Below are 17,038 nucleotides of genomic sequence, written 5' to 3' on the forward strand. Positions count from 1 at the left end.
TTAAACAGTAATGTAATAATAATAAATTATTCAAGAAAAAATACCAATACATGTTGCACGTATCTCTTATAAAGAATCATAAAAAGAAATCATTATAAGCAAACAATAATTGTTACAAACATTAGATTTAGCTACTAACCTAAATATATTTCCCAATCGTAGATTTGAACATCAAAGTCAGGATTTTCAGTAAGCAACTGCTTCAGTTTCTTTGCGGACTCGGCAGATTTAGCCAGCATCAGTGCGAATCCACCACCTCCAGCGCCAACAAGTTTGCATCCTTGGCAATACGGATCGGCAAATGCGAACAGCGCGTCGACAAATTCGTTGCTGCAGTATGGATCAAGCTCCTGATGCAGCCGCCACGCCTCCCGCATTACGTCCCCCAGCTCGCCTAGATCACGGTTCATTAAAGCTTCCCTTCCGACCTTTGCTAGTTCGACAAGGCGCCTGATGCTCGAGACGAGTAGGTTGTCACGTTGGAGATAGCGAATCACCACCTTCTGCAGGACTTGGTGAGCAAGTCGCAACTGCATCGTCATATCAATAAATATTTCATTGGAGACAAGTTGGGAATGCCAACGAGGTATCTGTGATGTTCTCATACCTGACCAGTAAATACAACGAGAAGTCGTTGATGCAACTCTGTGATCAGTTGAGGTGGAGCGAGCAGAGGATTAACTTGAAGCCGCAATGGGATTCCAGGAACGCTCGAAGTAAATTTGATGCCGGGGTAGAGACCACCAACCTGATCCTGCCAGCCACCTCCAGTACCCATGACCTGCTCCAGGACGAGAACGAGCCTGGTGACATTTTCATTACTGTCGTCTCCATTAGTTAATTGAAGAAGAGCTTTGACAACTGCTGCTGATAAGATACTAGAAGTGCCAAGGCCGCTACCACGAGGGACTTTGGCCCATGTCTTTATATGCAATCCACTGGATTGAAGATTCATCTTAGTTTTGACATCCGTGACAAACAATGCAGATTTGACAAGCCGGAAATGATCACTACTGTCAAATGGAGGTACAATGGAGGTAACATTGTCGATGTACAACTCATTTCCTGCATCGTCATTAATCAAGAGTCCGGGTCTTGTCATTGTTTCTATAATTGTACCAACAGGAAGTGAACCTCCTAGGGTAATGGCCATGTTCAGTACACAGCCAGAACGCTCCAAGCTCCATGGAGGTGTGTCGCTCCAGCCACCAACAAAATCTACTCGAACAGGTAACTCCACCTTTACCTTCTTGTGGTGAAAAGGTTGCTCCAGAATACCATTAGATGTGCTAGCTTCTTGCTCTATACCAGATGTGAAAACAAAAGAAGATTAATATCGATGTACTGAATGACTAGGATGGTTACAGGGGTTACAGAATGAGCTATAATGCTCATTATAGCTCATATATGATAGTCTTATTACCTTCAAAGCCATATCTGACGGCTGAAGCAGTTTCATCAGCAACAGCGGCCCACACTTTGTGCTCCATTTCAGCAGCCAGCTCTTTTTCATCACACACTCGCAAAAGATCAAGGTGGACCTGGTGAGCCCTGCTCTTTGGAAGAATTTGAGGATTTTGAGCTTGAAGATCAGGGCACAGGGACAGGAATTCTTGACAGATTTCAACACCAGTGGCTTCTTTTTGCAAAATCTCTTGGCACAACTGAGATAGATTACGACCAAGCAAACCGAAATTAAGGCAAGCGGCAACAATCCCTGCTGTAAGATCTGCTTGGTGATTAATGGAGCCTATCCACATGTTAGGGAAGTCAATCGATCTATGCAACTCCTCCAGACTGATCCTGTCAGACCTTTTCCATAAATCTAGGAGGTATTCATCACGTTGATTACCTAAACCCATAAGCCATGTCGCCAATTGTAGCATCTTCGGATAGGAAAGTACAGGAAATATTTTAGCATTCCACAAGCACATATCCTTGCTTTCTTTTGCGCCCCATAGATCAGTATCTTGAATTCCTAAATCACCAAGAATCTTTTTCCAGGGTTTCCCACAAAAAGTTCCATCATTTGGAAGCGAAATTTTTGGATTATCATGCAGACCACAATATACAATAATTCTTTCAGTGCATCCCACCAATGGAACCTCCCAGAGACAATGCCGATCTGGAAGCATGAACTTCAGTAAGTTCCCACTCGGGGTTTGCTGGAGTTCAGGAATATTTATGCCAACAACTACTGACTGAGAACCGATTTGGACACTAGTTGAAATGGCGGAATCATACACAAGAGATTCCTCCCCAATAGAGACACCAGGAGCTATCTTACTAGATACAATTATAGCAGAGGCAGCAATGTCAGATGCTGTGGTGGCTGGAATTGAACAGAGGTGCCTCCTACCTACAAGTCCAGAACCAGTACCATTGAGGTGATCAAGAACTTCACTTGAGGTTCCAAAGTGCAAGAACAGGAGATCATCTGCACAAAATTGAGACATGATGGAATCAAATATATTGGCATGAAAAAGAAACCGATGCCAATATAGATATCAAGTGGGGTTAGTATGTAAAACCCAAACAGAATAAACGGGGTATAAACTTCAGAATTTATTAATATCACATGAACTAAATTTTACTCAACATACACGCGCAATAGCTGAACATCTTTTTCTTTCCCAATGTTGCGACAAGTTCTTCACCCAAAGGGCGTCTCTTCAACCATTCATGCTTAGCAGGCACCCAGGCTGCTACCAGATCTTCATATAGGCTCATCTGCACATGATAAAAGTCAGAAGCTAAAACAGAGGATCTAAGAAGCTTACGAGCTGGAGTCTCTGAAATATCAATTCAAGAAGTAAATTGATTAAATTTAAGACCTACTCTAGTCATGCATATCACTGATAAAATTTCATAACCTCTTTCTTGCTGAGCAGAAGTCCTGAAATCAATGGTTGGCTGGAACAGGAAAGCGTAGCAAGATCCACCCATGCTTCACCTTTGACAGCTATAATTCCAGTGTCAAGTAGCGTTCTTCCATCGTCAAGGATTGCTTGGTGAGTGACAAGTTCCTCTAAGTTAGGCTTTTGAAGCAAATTATCAACCAACTGGACATGACTGTAATCATTTGCTGACTCAGATTTGGATGCAACAATAACTCCATGGTTGGAAGCAATGTCAAGAGTTATAGGAACAGTAATAATAGAGGCTGTATCTTCAGGAAGAACCATGCTGAAAGCATCAAAACAAGGAAGAACATCCCCAGTCATTATGAACATCCCGCCTGTTATTTGAAATCTCAATTTATTAATATAATCTTGCTAGAAGACGGAATGCTATCCATAACAAATCTAGCCTAGTATATGATGCAAGCGTCACAACCATAGCAAGTGATAGTATCAATTACGATGCATCCAAGCTTGAATTATAAAATATCTTATTACAGCTAATAGGACAGAACAGGGTACCTTCATTCCGAAAAGCTTGTCTTGCACAAGAAGCAATTGCAAGTATATGATCGAAGAGCAGGGGTACCGGACCATCAGGATCATCTGCTGCCAGATACGGAAGCGGAAGGAAAACCTTCCCCATCGGATTAGCCCATGGAACCCTCTTAGAGTCTCCTCCAGCGTGAAGGAGTAAGACATGCTTCTTTTTTATGGTTTCAACAAGGGAAAGAAGTGGAATTCCAGTAGAGCTGCAGTCCTTCATGTCAAAGAAGGTATGTGATAAGTTATAGCTAAGTGACAAACTTATGTGAGCACCACAAGCCAATTAAAGTCCAGTGCAAGATGAAGAATGCAAAAGAGAGTCCTACAAAAACAGGCATATGATTGAATGTGATCTTCAATTCCAATTAAATTCAATTCCATGTACCAAACAGAGCCTTAATGTAGGTTAACATTTCACTTCATTGCCCCCATGTATTCTATCAAAAGAAGATCACATTCAATCTAGCAGCACTAAGAATATCAATTTAGCTATACTAGAGTCACAGGAAATCATGATTACTCGAAAAAATGAGTTATAATGATGGGAAGAAACGAAAATAGGTGAAATGATACCGCAGAAGCGATGGAAGAGAGGTGGTTGGCGAGGGCGAAAATGGCATTAAGAGTGGCAGCGCCGGAGCCGATGCGGTGGCCGTGGGGGTCAGGGACGGCGAGAGTGACGGTAGATGGGGCAATGCGGCCCATTCTCTTGGCGCGGTTGAGTTGCAAGTTGTAGAGCTCGGCTTGCTCAGGGCTAGCTGCCGTCAAAACGACGGCGTCCCAAGTGCGGACCCGAGTCGGATCACGAACCGACAGCCTCAAATGGTACCAAGCGCGGCGCAGAGAGGCCGCGAGGTCAGCCTTGGATCGGGTTGAGCTCTCCGACATAGTTCCGACAGCTGGGTGGTCAATTGTTTTAAGAAATGGGTGTGAACTGTCAAGTGTGAATTTCTGCGGGGAATCTAATTAAAGTCAGTATACTATATGGTGATAAGGGGATTGGGGAGAAGCTATTTTGTATCCGACATGAAAATGAGAAATTGGGAATGGTGGGGAAGACGGTTAGACGTGGTACGACGTCGTCGGTGGTTTTATTTGGGAAATTAGAAAATTGGAAAATAAAAAATATAAGCTTGGCTTCGCCCGGGTTCGAACCGGAGACCTTCAGTGTGTTAGACTGACGTGATAACCAACTACACCACGAAACCCTTACGTTTATTATTTGTTCTGTTTAATATCTTTTCAAATGATGTTAGATTCTACAGAATATGAGAATGTTCATTTAGAGCATCCACAATGGCGGACTTCCGCACAGATGTCAGACCGGCGTGCGCGATGTCCGCGGGACGTCCGCCATTGTGCAACTGTTCAGCTGATACGGACGTCCGATACGGACACCGCATGTCCGCGCCTTTCCGCTGACGTCCGTCGCGAAGTCCATCGGGACGTCCGCCATTGCGTTGACTCCCACGGACGTCGGCGCGGAATTCTCGATTTTTGCATTATTTTTTTTTTGAAAAAAATCTATAAATACGTCTCGTTGCATTTCATTTCATTCGCACCACTTGTTTTAACAAGTTTCTCTCTCTAAATTTCTTTTATATTCCTGTAATGTCTGGTAGTGATAGTGGTGGTTGTAGTGGTAGTGGTGGCGGTGGCGGTGGGCATTATGAACACATGATGCGGATGATACACGCACGTGTGCGGGAGGCCGCGGAGAGGGAGGAACAAGCGGCCTCGGCGCCGGCGGTGCCTCGACCCATCTATCGTCGCACTATAGTGCCCCGGGATCACCTCGCTGCCCACAGTCGGTTGTACGAGGATTACTTTGCGTCGGAGCCACGGTTTGGGGAGAACCTATTACGGCGACGGTTTAGGATGCATCGTCCGCTCTTTCTGCGTATCGTGGGCGCTTTGGAGCGTCGATACAGGTATTTTAGGGTGCGGGAGGATGCGGCTGGTAAACCCGACCACACATCGATTTAGAAGTGCACTGCCACAATTAGACAGTTGGCATACAGAGGTGCGGCCGGTATGTTCGATGAGTACCTCCACATCGGCGAAACAACTGCCCGCGACTGCCTAGAGTATTTTTGTCAGGGCGTTAGGGAGATATTCAGGGATAGGTATCTTCGGAAGCCTACTCCCGAAGATTGTCAGGCTCTGCTGGATATGCACGGGAATCACCACGGGTTTCCGGGGATGTTAGGCAGCATAGATTGTATGCACTGGGAATGGAAGAACTGCCTCGCTGCCTGGAAAGGGATGTACACTACTGGTTTCAAGGCCAAGAATCCCACGATGATCCTTGAAGCAGTAGCTAACTACCGGCTGTGGATTTGACATGCCTATTTTGGAGTAGCCGGGTCTAACAACGACATCAACGTCCTCCAGTCGTCGCCCCTCTTCAACGACCAGTGCATGGGCATCGGTCCGGCTGTCAGTTTCGTCGCCAACGGCAACCAGCACAGTATGGGCTATTATTTGGCGGATGAGATATACCCGATGTGGCCCGTCTTTGTGAAGACGATCAGATGCCCAACGAATGAAAAAAAGATATAATTTGCGCAACATCAGGAGGCTGCCCGCAAGGATGTGGAGCGGGCATTTGGTGTGCTCCAGTCTCGATGGGCGGTAGTAAAGGGTCCATCACGACTGTGGTATATTGACAGCATCGCCGACATCATGTACGCATGTATTATCAAGCACAACATGATTGTCGAAGATGAAGGCCCAGCGCTGACCGATTGGGCCAACGATGATGCTACGCTGCGGGTCCAAGCCACGGCGTGGCCACTGGCAATGTTCGCATGGGGATACCCCATGACGATGTCGAGCGAGCCCGTGCATTCGCCGACATGCGCCAAAAACAAGCCCATGTTCGACTCCAGAACGATATAATTGAAGAAGTATGGCAGCGGAGGGGTCGTCGTTGATGGAGTTTTTAATTGTCGAAATGTATTTTTTTTTTATTTTGGTGAAATGTACTTTTCTTTTTTTAATTAATGAAATTTTTATTCCGTATTCGTTTCGAATTTTTCTTCCGTATTCGTTTCGAATTTTTCTTCCGTAAATTGCTTAATTCCGTAAATTGTTAAATTGGTGAATTTGTGATTTTTTTTAATGTGGGAAGTCCGTCGGGATGTCCGTATGACGTGGCATCCGCAGTGGAAAGTCCGTATGACGTGGCATGAGGTGTTTTTGAGATGTCCGCGGGGATGTCCGCCGGGACATCCGCACCACTGCGGATTCCCTTATGTTGTTCCAATTAATACTATCAGTTAGATGGCCGGAGTAATGATGTAGGGAAACCGTTGTTTAAATGCATAAATAAAGAACATGAATTTAGTTTATTATAATAGTGATTTAGTTCACTATAGTGAATTGAATTCTTCACGAAGTAAATACTTCCTTTTTTCATTTTTAATAAATGAAACTCATACTAGATTAATTCATTATAATTACATTTTTTAATAAATTTAGTACTAAAATTAAGATTTATTATATTTCTATTAGCTTTTTCACCCATTTACTTTATAACTTGTGCTATGTCGTGGATGGAGATTGGAGGGCAATTGTCTATTTTTTAATTGAACACAAAATGCTGGTAGTATGCATTGCGGCGTTGCCGACTTGGCGTTCAGCTGTCAGTGTTGGGTACGAGGTTGTAGTAGGTCTATTATTCAAAACCATCCACAGATTATAGAGTCCGATCCCTCGCATGAACCAACTCAAACAATTCCACGCCCATTCACTGAGGATCGGCACAGATTTCGCCAAAGATCTAATCACCAGACTAATAGAAATCCCCAACTTAAACTATGCACATAAGGTGCTCGACAGTTTTCCCCACCCAACTCTTTCCCTCTACAACAAGCTCATCCAAGCCCATTCTTCTCACGGCCCGCATTCTCGATGCCTCTCTCTCTACGCCCAACTCCTTCACCGATCCTTGCTTCCCACTCCTCATTCCTTCACCCTCCTCTTCGTCGCCTGCGCCAAGCTCTCTAGTCGCTCCTTCGGCCAAATGATTCACGCCCATTTTCTCAAATTCGGCCTTGATCACGACGCCTATGCCTTGACCGCATTGGTTGACATGTATGCTAAGATGGGCTTGCTGCTTTTCGCAAGAAAGGTGTTTGATGAGATGTATGCCAAAGATGTGCCAACATGGAATTCTTTAATTTCGGGTTATGCAAGAAGAGGGGATTTGGATGAAGCGTTGCGCTGCTTCTTGGCTATGCCGTCAAGGAATGTCATTTCTTGGACTGCTTTGGTGTCGGGGTATTCGCAGAATGGGAGATACAGGGAGGCTTTGGAGATGTATTTGGAGATGGAGAGAGAGGGGATAGTTAGGCCTAATCATGTCACAATAGCTAGTGTTCTTCCGGCTTGTGCTAATCTTGGCGCGTTGGAGGTGGGGCAGAGGATCGAAGCTTATGCCCGTGCAAATGGCTATATCAGAAACGCCTTTGTCTGTAACGCGGTGTTGGAGCTTTATGCAAGGTGTGGTGTGATTGAGAAGGCAATGCAGTTGTTTGATGAAATTGGTGGCGGTAGAAATTTATGTTCTTGGAATAGTATGATCATGGGTTTAGCTGTCCATGGAAGATGTCAGGGAGCTCTGGATCTGTTTACCCAAATGCTGGTGAGCTTTCTTAATGCTTCAACATAACTATGTTCGAGATTGATTGCTCGAACAAAGCAGCAGAATAGTATTGCGTATATCGTTGTATCCCTCCAAATTGAACAAACTGACCTTTTTTTGCTTGTGGTTGGTAATGCAGAGGGAAGGAATCACCCCGGATGATGTCACGTTCGTGGGTGTGATCCTAGCATGTACTCATGGAGGGATGGTTGAGAAAGGCCGGGAGCTCTTCAACGCAATGGAGCAAAAGTTTCTCATCACGCCAAAGCTAGAACACTACGGATGCATGGTGGATCTTCTAGGCCGAGCAGGACTAATGCAAGAAGCCTATGAACTAATTATGGCCATGCCGATGAAGCCTGATTCAGTCGTATGGGGAGCTTTGCTCGGAGCCTGCAGTTTTCATGGAAACGTCAAATTTGCTGAGAGAGCTGCTGAGGAACTCTTTAAGTTGGAGCCATGGAATCCAGGCAATTATGTGATTCTTTCCAACATCTACGCGAAAGCTAACAAATGGAACGAAGTGGCAAAGCTGAGGAAGTTTATGAAAGGCTCCAACACCTCTAAAGCAGCAGGCCACAGCTTTATAGAAGAAGGAGGCAGACTCCACAAGTTTTTAGTCGAAGATAAGTGTCATTCCAGATCCAGTGAGATTTTTACAGTGTTAGATTTTGTCACTGCTGAAATGAGATTGCCTCGGAAAACTGATTTTTTGGATTCAATCATTGATGAAATAAGATTCATGGAGTCATCTTGAATATATTCTGTTTCAATAGGTAAAACTTAATGAGCCAAATTATGGTGAGGCTTTTCTGAGTAACCTTGAGCTTTCTAACCTGTTCATTACCTTTTAATGAGTATTCAATTTGTTTTTTTTTTGTTTTCCATTTTTGTGTACTTGGAAACTCATTTGTATCTGATTGTAGATTTAATAAACTCAATTACCATTTTGACTTTATAAAAAATTCATTTACAACTTTAATGTGGTATCTCTGTCACCTATTTATAGTTGTTGTAGCTCGATTGGCTGAAGTCGAATATTAGATCATTTTAGTACCTGCCGATTTAAATATGTGACGTAGGAAGAAAAAATTGTCTAAGCCATGAAATTTATTTTGAGATTTGTTAAGAAGTTAGTTATACCGTAACGATCAATCCTTATACAATTTCAATTTGTCAGCGCTTATAACTGGGATTTTTTCTTCCTGCAAACGCCTGCTCTTTTATAAAAGAAAAATTTTGTGCATGACACACGCGCGCGCGCGCGCACACACACACTATATATATATATATATATAGGGTTGTGATAATTGAGATTTTTTAGCCTAATTGAGAATTGAGATGCATTATTAGCCACTCATTTTTATTAAATGAGTGGTCCAGAATTTACCACATGGAAAATATTTTTACATTAATTAATTGTGAAAGGGCAGAATGGTAATTTCATCATACATTTTATTTAATAAATATTTTTTTATTTTTTTAAAAAAAATTAAATTTTTTTTTCGATTTTTTATTTTTTTATTATTTTTATTTTTTTGTCAACTACATATACAATTCATGTCAACTACACACATATAATGTCAACTACATATACAATTCATGTCAACTGCACATATATAATGTCAACTACATATATGATTCATATCACCTATACACATATAATGTCAACTATAAGCTGTTGACATTTGATGTGCAGGCTATTGACATTTGATGTGCAGGGCTATTGACATTTGATGTGCAGGCTACACATCGTAGTTGACATCGCGTGAAAATTAAAAAAATTAAAAAAAAATTAAAAATTTTTTTTTAAAATTTTTTTAAAAAATAAAAAAATAATTTTTTTAGTTGTTGACATTTTAATACGAGTTGTTGACATTTGATATTCTGGCTATTGAAATGAAATGACGATAATACCCTTAGTTGATATAATCTACTTGTAGTTGACATTTCAAAATGAGTGGCTGAAAATGCATCTCAATTCTCAATTAAGCTAAAAAATCTCAACCTAACAAGACCCTATATATATGTATATATTTATATGAAAATATTCCAATTACCCATTTGCTTAATACTCCCTCTGTCTCAAGCTACTCGCACTTATTTCCTTTTTGGGCGTCCCAAGTTACTTGCACTCTTTCCATTTTTAGTAAAAATTTTCACCTATAGCCATCATTTTTTACTTTCCTATACACTCATTCCTTAGTCTCCGTGCCGAAAAGGAAAGGAGCGAGTAGCCCGGGACGGAGGGAGTACTAACAAAAAAGGCTACGCATGAGCAATAGAATATCAGAGATTCTTATTTCGACAAGACCGCTGGGTACAGTGCATCAAAGTCAAGCCTCAAAATTATTTAATTCTGAATTTGGTGATTTAAAATTAATTAAATCCATTAATTTAGAGACGGGCTAGCTTATACGTTTTGCATGGGCTTGTTTAGGCCAACTGCTTTTGTACAAATGAACAATAAGCCTCGAAACACATTGCTTAAGTTGGAAAATTAATAGAAATCCGTAATAAGATCAAATATAGGGAAACTCTATTTATACTTAATGAAATTTATATAAATCTGATTGTTTTGGATCATACTCACCTCGTCACCTTTCTAAGCCAACATAAACGGTGAGTAATCTAAGTATAACAACTTAATTAATGATCGTAATGCTGCAAATCACATGACCAAGTTAATCGATTCAAAGCAAAGTATAACAAAATGGTAATCATGGAGCTGATAGACAATTGCTATATTTTAAATACTAGGAGTAATATTTTCCATCTAACTTCATCAACTTAATAAAAAAACACATACATATCGCTATTGGCAACGTTTTTATTTTTTGCATTAATCTGATTGTTTTGCTACGCTAAAAAGGCCTTCACTTGAGCTAGTTTGAACGATCTCTCTCCATGGCAACCACAATCACTGCCTTGGTGTGTGCATTGTTGAGTTTACTTTCCATCTCACATAGCGTCCATGGAATCAAGAGATGGCCTGGTGGTGGTTCCACAAGATTCTATGATTTCAAGGTCTCCTATTCACTCTAGCTCTCTTTCTCTCTCGTAAATCGGTAAATATATTAATGTATCGAGTGAAGTATGTATTGATGATAGGTGCAAACGAAGAGGGTAACGAAGCTGTGCAGTAGCAGGGAGATCGTGACCATTAACGAAATGTACCCAGGCCCGGTAGTTTATGCTCAAGAAGATGATCGAGTCATCGTTCGAGTCACCAATTTAACGCCTCATAATGCCACAATCCACTGGTAATATACAGACCCTTCCCTTGCCATGATTAATTATTTGACCATGTGATATCCTGCAGGCATGGGGTCCGCCAGCGGTTGTCGTGCTGGTTCGACGGCCCTTCTTGCGTCACGCAATGCCCCATCCAAGCCGGCCAGACTTTTAGTTACGAGTTCACTCTGGTTCAACAAAAGGGCACCTTTTTCTGGCATGCTCACTTCTCCTGGCTTCGGGCAACCGTTTATGGCGCCTTCATCGTTTACCCCAAACCTGGCGTCCCCTACCCTTTTCCTTACCCGTACGAGGAGCATATTATTATACTAGGTTCATCTCTTAATCATGGATAACAAACTTCTATGGAAGTATACTTACCTTATGTCTTGTTAATTAGTCTTAACTCATTTTTTTGCAAATAACAGGGGAATATTGGTTGAAAGATGCTCTAAAGCTCGAGCAGTCAGTTTTGGCCAGCGGTGGAGGCGCTCCGAAGGCTGATGCTTACACGATCAACGGCCACCCTGGCCCCAACTATAACTGCTCCGCCAACGGTAACACCTGCCTCAATTTCTCTGTTTTATGACAAAATACACCAAGTTCACATCATGCTATGGCATAACATAACTCAGTATATATAATATAGATGTAGTAAAAGGTAAACGCAGTAGAAAATTATCAAGAAACGTTGTCGTTTCCACAGATGTCTACAGGATCAACGTGGTGCCTGGGAAGACCTACCTGCTGAGGCTGATCAACGCAGGATTGAACACAGAAAACTTCTTTGCAATCGCCAACCACAAGCTCACCATAGTCGAAGCAGACGCAGAGTACACCAAGGCGCTGCCCACGGACAAGGTGATGCTCGGTCCTGGACAGACCCTCAACGTCCTTGTCACAGCAAATCAGCCCATAAGCAGATACTCCATGGCTGTCGGGGCCGTACATGTCTGCAAGAAACGTACCCTTTCAAAACATAACCTCAGTTGGGTATTTTCAGTACCTAGGTGCAACACCAAACAGCATATCTTTACCAGCCATGCTACCTAGGTTCAACGATAATCTTGTCGTTAAAACTGTAATGGACGGGCTCCGGGGTCTGAACACCTCGGATGTTCCTAAAGTGATTGACAAGAACTTGTTTGTCACCATAGGTGTGAATGTGCAGAAGTGTAGTAGAAAAAACCCAAAGAAAAACTGTCAAGGGACCAACGGGGGGGGGGTGTTTGCTGCTTCCATGAACAATATAAGTTTTATTAGGCCTAATGTTTCACTTCTAGAAGCTTATTACAGGGATAGAGCTGGCTACTTCACTGATGATTTCCCTGGGGCACCCTTAAAATTATACGATTTTGTTAACGGGGCGCCTAACAATGCTCCTATCGACACCAACTCCATGAATGGGACGAGGGTATTTGTGCTCGAGTATGGGACAAGGGTTCAGCTCATCTTGCAGGATACTGGAACTGTCTCGACTGAGAATCATCCGATCCATCTTCATGGATACAGTTTCTATGTCGTGGGCTATGGCACGGGAAACTACAATCCAGATACTGCTAATTTCAACTTGGTGGATCCACCCTACATGAACACCATTGGCGTTCCTGTTGGTGGATGGGCAGCAATTAGATTTACAGCTGACAATCCAGGTATTATTGTGTCTACTTAAAATCAGTCTTTGCGTCAAATATTCATCTAACGTAAGGATATGCATAACTGAAAAAGTGATGAATTAAATATAATACTATAACATCTCTGCATAAGAGAAATACATACAGAGACATAAGCACGTTCGTCGTCGTACACACATACTAACACAGACATCTGAGCCGTTACACGAAACAAACTTGATGAGACTCTATGAATGTGGTGTAGGGGTCTGGTTTATGCACTGCCATCTGGAGATACATTTATCATGGGGTTTGTCTGTGGCGCTTATCGTCAAGAACGGGCAAGGACCACTCGAGACCCTTCCTCACCCACCAGCTGATTACCCTCGGTGTTAGAAGCTGTGCTTGTATGTGGTGGATAAACAAGAATCACCAGGAGGACTTCCGATATTTTCCATGATCAGATTCTTTTGTACAAGTGTGTATTATGAATGTCTAAGTGTGGCTTGGTTGTCTCAATAAAAATCTCTGTGTTTCTAGATCATTTTGCTAGCTTTCTCACCTTTAAGAATGCTCATTCAGAAGACAAATATGGTAGTATTGAAAGTAAGCTATAATGATAACCTCTTCAAAAAAGCAAGATAAGAGGAAGAGAAGCTGCAGGAGGTAGAAGATGCTATGCCTATTATAAATGGAAAGTTTCTACAACAACCATATACAGCAATTAAATATGCCAACCTAATTCTTCAAGGAATATAATATCAAATTAAAACTTCGAGAATATGTCAGTACTATAAAAGTTACAAAGTACATATCAAAAGTGAACAAAACCACAAATCACAAGGCATTTTCATTCCATTTTGTCTGTTCATAAATGTTTAAAAGAAGGCAAGAATTAATCAACTCTGGAACAACCAAGTGCCTATTGTTTTTTTTAATTTTAGCATATTCATCTCAAGAAATTCAAGATCAATAAGTGAAATAGCTTGGTTCATTGACATGTGTGAGTGGGTTCTACGAACTGCAAGCAGAATGTGCTGAAACGTACCTTATGGAATCAATGCTCGCTGCTGCTCAAAGCTCAGAGCACATGCAGAATGTGAAAGTGGAAAAAACCATGGTTATCCTCAAACAATAAGTTGCAAATTAAACCACAGTTACAGTAAGTGTAAAAATGAAATAGAAGAAAACTTACACAACAACCAAGATGATTTATACACATACCTTGACAACTCAAGTTCAAGAGGGAAAAGATCGAACCTATCTCCTAATTAATTCAACATATCCCTCTATTTATAGTAGCAAAGGAGGGTACTAACTTAATGTACTGACAAATACCTCGTTGTAAGTACAATTATTATCTGTACTGCAACTCTATCAACACAAAAAAAGACAATGAAAGATAGTCTACCAATATTTTAACATCCTCTCAGTTAACAATGACAGGCTCACAATAAGATAAGAGTAACTGAGATTTCATTAAGTTACTCAATAAACCCATCCCTGAGGCCTGAAAAGAAGTATAAATAGGCCCTCCCGGGGACTTGATATGGCATTACGAGTCTCCTCACTGGAAAACATCTTGCTCAAATGAGTGTTGCACAACTCAGACATTGGAAAATGTCATGACTGAGACACTCATGTGGGTAAGATGTTTTGCACAGAAGACGCACCTTCTTTTGAAGAAGCTTAATAATAACAAGAGTCGGGGATTAGCTGTGTAAGTATTAGTCAGTTAAGGTGTAAGGGAACCATGGCATATATGGTGAAGAGACTCCTGCAGCAATCACCAAATATAAAGAGCAAGTAAAATCTACAATGATGTTTGCATGTAATGATACGATGATTATTATTATTATTATTATTATTATTATTATTTAGTTAGTTAATTATGGATTTGCATATCTTTTTCATATCTTTTATCTTGCTCATTAAGTTAGTATCCACTATTATAAATAGTGGACATTGTTAGTCATTTAGATCAATTCAAGAAATATCAATTCAGTTTATCCTTTATCGTTACTTTATCTTTTATTGTACTTTATTTTCCGCAAGTTCGTCTCGTCAAACCTTAATTGACCGAGAACCCTAGGCTGCTCGACGGGAGGATCCCGCGAACAAACCTAACCCTTCTCCGGCAACCTCGCGCTGCCGGGACCGATACGAGTACCCTGGTATCATGTAACTTCATATATACCCTTGATTCCGTGGCAACATAAATTAAGTCGATGAGATTTCAAACGTTTTAACTCAAACACATAGCACACATCATCAATTCACCATCTCATTTGGTGAAACCTTTCATACATCAGACTCAGATTTCATCACCCTTCTTTCCAAATTCCAGAGCTAATTTCAAAGGCAATAGAGAACAATGAAACATATTTGAACTCTATTAATCTGCAGAAGATCGTCATGCAATATCGAAGATGCATATCGATCGAATACATGAAACAAGCATGAATGAAGTAAGGTTGCATGCGAGATCTCTGTGAGTACCTTCTAATTTCTACTTATTTTTTGCCACTCACAATCCAAATAGCATAGCACAAGAAAATTATGGTTATCCATCCAAGTAATTCAAGCGAAGGTCAAAACGTACCTAAAGGTGAATTCACTCAACTGAGAAAACGAAGCATTCGATTATTGAAGAATAAGCGAGCAACCAGACGCAGAACTCAATTTGTTAAGTTCCCAGCAGCATTTTGGACTTGGGCCTCAATAATGAAAGCCCGAAGCCCGATAGATTATTGGGGGATAAACATTTAGTCAGTTAATTATCTAAATAATAGTAGTAAAAGATAATTCTAATTAATTCATACTTCTAACCATACCTTTTACTTTTCTTCTACTTTTGCAATCAAGATTTAGCTTTTCGAAAACAAATTATATTAGTTACTCACATGATTCAGAACTGTACATACGTATATAAAATATTAAAGTTTAAAATTAGTCCAGTACATTTGCCGCAATTTTTTTTCCCTATACATCAAGTTTATTAGTTTTTTATCCCAAACAGCGGCGGATCCAGGTGGGGTCATGTGGGGTCGACCGATCCTACCGGCGGTCCACCGAGCGTTGCCGGAAAACATCATTATCGACCTTTGACCCACCGCAGCTCTGCCTCTGACCCCGTAGCTGCTTCAACTCCACCCGAAACCTTCTAGCATCAGCGATGAAGGAAAAAGAAAAAGTGCAGAAGGAGATAGCGGCGGGTGTGTGCATTAGGTTTGCAGGTTAGGCTTTGGTTAATTGGTTGTTGGCTCATACGAATGGGTTTAGTTACATTTGGTCAAATAGCCTCAATCAGCCCATTAATCTATCTAGTATTAACACCCGTATGCATGGGACATAAAAGTTTCAATTTATAAATACAAAATAAATGAATATATAAAACATAAACCATGTATGACTATATCTTTCACCCAACTATTACATTAGTACGCACAAAAATATGGTCATTTTCATTTATTAAAAGTTATCCCAATTTATTACACATATATACCAAGTTATTTATAACTTATACCACCATTAAAACATTACTTCAACTACTCTTCCCCCCTCTCATACTTTACAAATTTTATCTTAATTTCCATAGCATATTATATGCCTATATTTTTATTGAACGAAGATAGTAATGTACATAAATATAATATTTAAGAAGCATAAAAGAGAAATATGAATCAAAGTTATAAAGAACAAAATCTTATCTCATAAAAGAAATCAAAATCAAATAAATTATACCTTTTCATACTACCTTTAGTGTCCACCATCTTATCTCATGACACAAATTATTTTGTCACAATCTCATCCTATGAAGATCATCACCCAAACACTATCATTTTACTTAATTAATATTTTAATATTTCTTGAATTTATGTACTATGCAAGTTTAGAGAATTTGTTTTTCTTTCATCCAAAATAAAATTATAATAAAATTTTATATAGTTATACTATCTTAATAATAACTTATAAAAAAAACTAAATGTCTCAATAAAAAATACTTAAATCGCAATAAATATTATAATAGTAAGTACCAAATAGATATTTAACACTATAGGTTTTAATGACTTAGCATAACTTATGATGTATGGCCA

At 40.6% G+C, this 17,038-nt stretch overlaps 3 protein-coding genes, 1 long non-coding RNA gene and 1 other non-coding gene across 6 annotated transcripts; 2 read left to right on the forward strand and 3 right to left on the reverse strand.

Moving 5' to 3' along the window:
* LOC121798840 (bifunctional fucokinase/fucose pyrophosphorylase-like) lies at nt 1–4,528 on the reverse strand. Of its 2 annotated transcripts, none has more exons than XM_042198050.1 (7): nt 4,020–4,528; nt 3,423–3,660; nt 2,874–3,238; nt 2,604–2,730; nt 1,424–2,437; nt 608–1,302; nt 1–530 (listed from the first exon to the last, which is right to left on the reverse strand). In XM_042198050.1, exons 1-7 carry the CDS (start codon nt 4,332–4,334, stop codon nt 135–137), a joined length of 3,150 nt encoding a protein of 1,049 aa, XP_042053984.1. In that variant the 5' UTR covers nt 4,335–4,528; the 3' UTR covers nt 1–134. The 2 variants fall into 2 exon arrangements, with proteins under 2 accessions (XP_042053984.1, XP_042053985.1); XM_042198051.1 differs by having other exon boundaries at nt 3,423–3,652; nt 4,020–4,214.
* Nucleotides 4,529–4,580: 52 nt separating this feature from the next.
* TRNAV-AAC lies at nt 4,581–4,654 on the reverse strand. The gene has a single exon. It is a non-coding gene; the product is annotated as a tRNA-Val (tRNA).
* A 2,377-nt stretch (nt 4,655–7,031) lies between these two features.
* Nucleotides 7,032–8,854, forward strand: LOC121798842 (pentatricopeptide repeat-containing protein At5g08510-like). Its single transcript, XM_042198056.1, has 2 exons — nt 7,032–8,094; nt 8,234–8,854. Exons 1-2 carry the CDS (start codon nt 7,168–7,170, stop codon nt 8,849–8,851), a joined length of 1,545 nt encoding a protein of 514 aa, XP_042053990.1. The 5' UTR covers nt 7,032–7,167; the 3' UTR covers nt 8,852–8,854.
* A 2,066-nt stretch (nt 8,855–10,920) lies between these two features.
* Nucleotides 10,921–13,485, forward strand: LOC121798844 (laccase-6-like). The gene is given in 7 exon segments (XM_042198058.1): nt 10,921–11,121; nt 11,206–11,357; nt 11,417–11,661; nt 11,757–11,885; nt 12,035–12,267; nt 12,269–12,980; nt 13,207–13,485. Coding segments are annotated over 7 exon segments (1,722 nt in total). The 5' UTR covers nt 10,921–11,001; the 3' UTR covers nt 13,338–13,485.
* On the reverse strand, nt 11,493–15,646 carry LOC121798845. Its single transcript, XR_006050100.1, has 4 exons — nt 13,990–15,646; nt 12,073–12,281; nt 11,710–11,906; nt 11,493–11,628 (listed from the first exon to the last, which is right to left on the reverse strand). It is a non-coding gene; the product is annotated as an uncharacterized LOC121798845 (long non-coding RNA).
* Between the last annotated feature and the right edge of the window lie 1,392 nt (nt 15,647–17,038).

Source organism: Salvia splendens, chromosome 4 (assembly GCF_004379255.2).
Source record: "Salvia splendens isolate huo1 chromosome 4, SspV2, whole genome shotgun sequence".
In the NCBI taxonomy this organism is placed as follows: Eukaryota; Viridiplantae; Streptophyta; class Magnoliopsida; order Lamiales; family Lamiaceae; genus Salvia; species Salvia splendens.

Bases quoted from the DNA above. Each gene is read 5' to 3' on its own strand.
- LOC121798842 (XM_042198056.1), top strand. From the start codon at position 7,168: ATGAACCAACTCAAACAATTCCACGCCCATTCACTGAGGATCGGCACA. The intron at 8,095-8,233 runs GTGAGCTTTCTT...TTGGTAATGCAG, and splicing joins ATCTGTTTACCCAAATGCTG to AGGGAAGGAATCACCCCGGA.
- LOC121798840 (XM_042198050.1), bottom strand. From the start codon at position 4,334: ATGTCGGAGAGCTCAACCCGATCCAAGGCTGACCTCGCGGCCTCTCTG. The intron at 2,731-2,873 runs GTTATGAAATTT...TATCATGTGCAG, and splicing joins TTCTGCTCAGCAAGAAAGAG to ATGAGCCTATATGAAGATCT. The intron at 2,438-2,603 runs GTATGTTGAGTA...AATTTTGTGCAG, and splicing joins GATGTTCAGCTATTGCGCGT to ATGATCTCCTGTTCTTGCAC.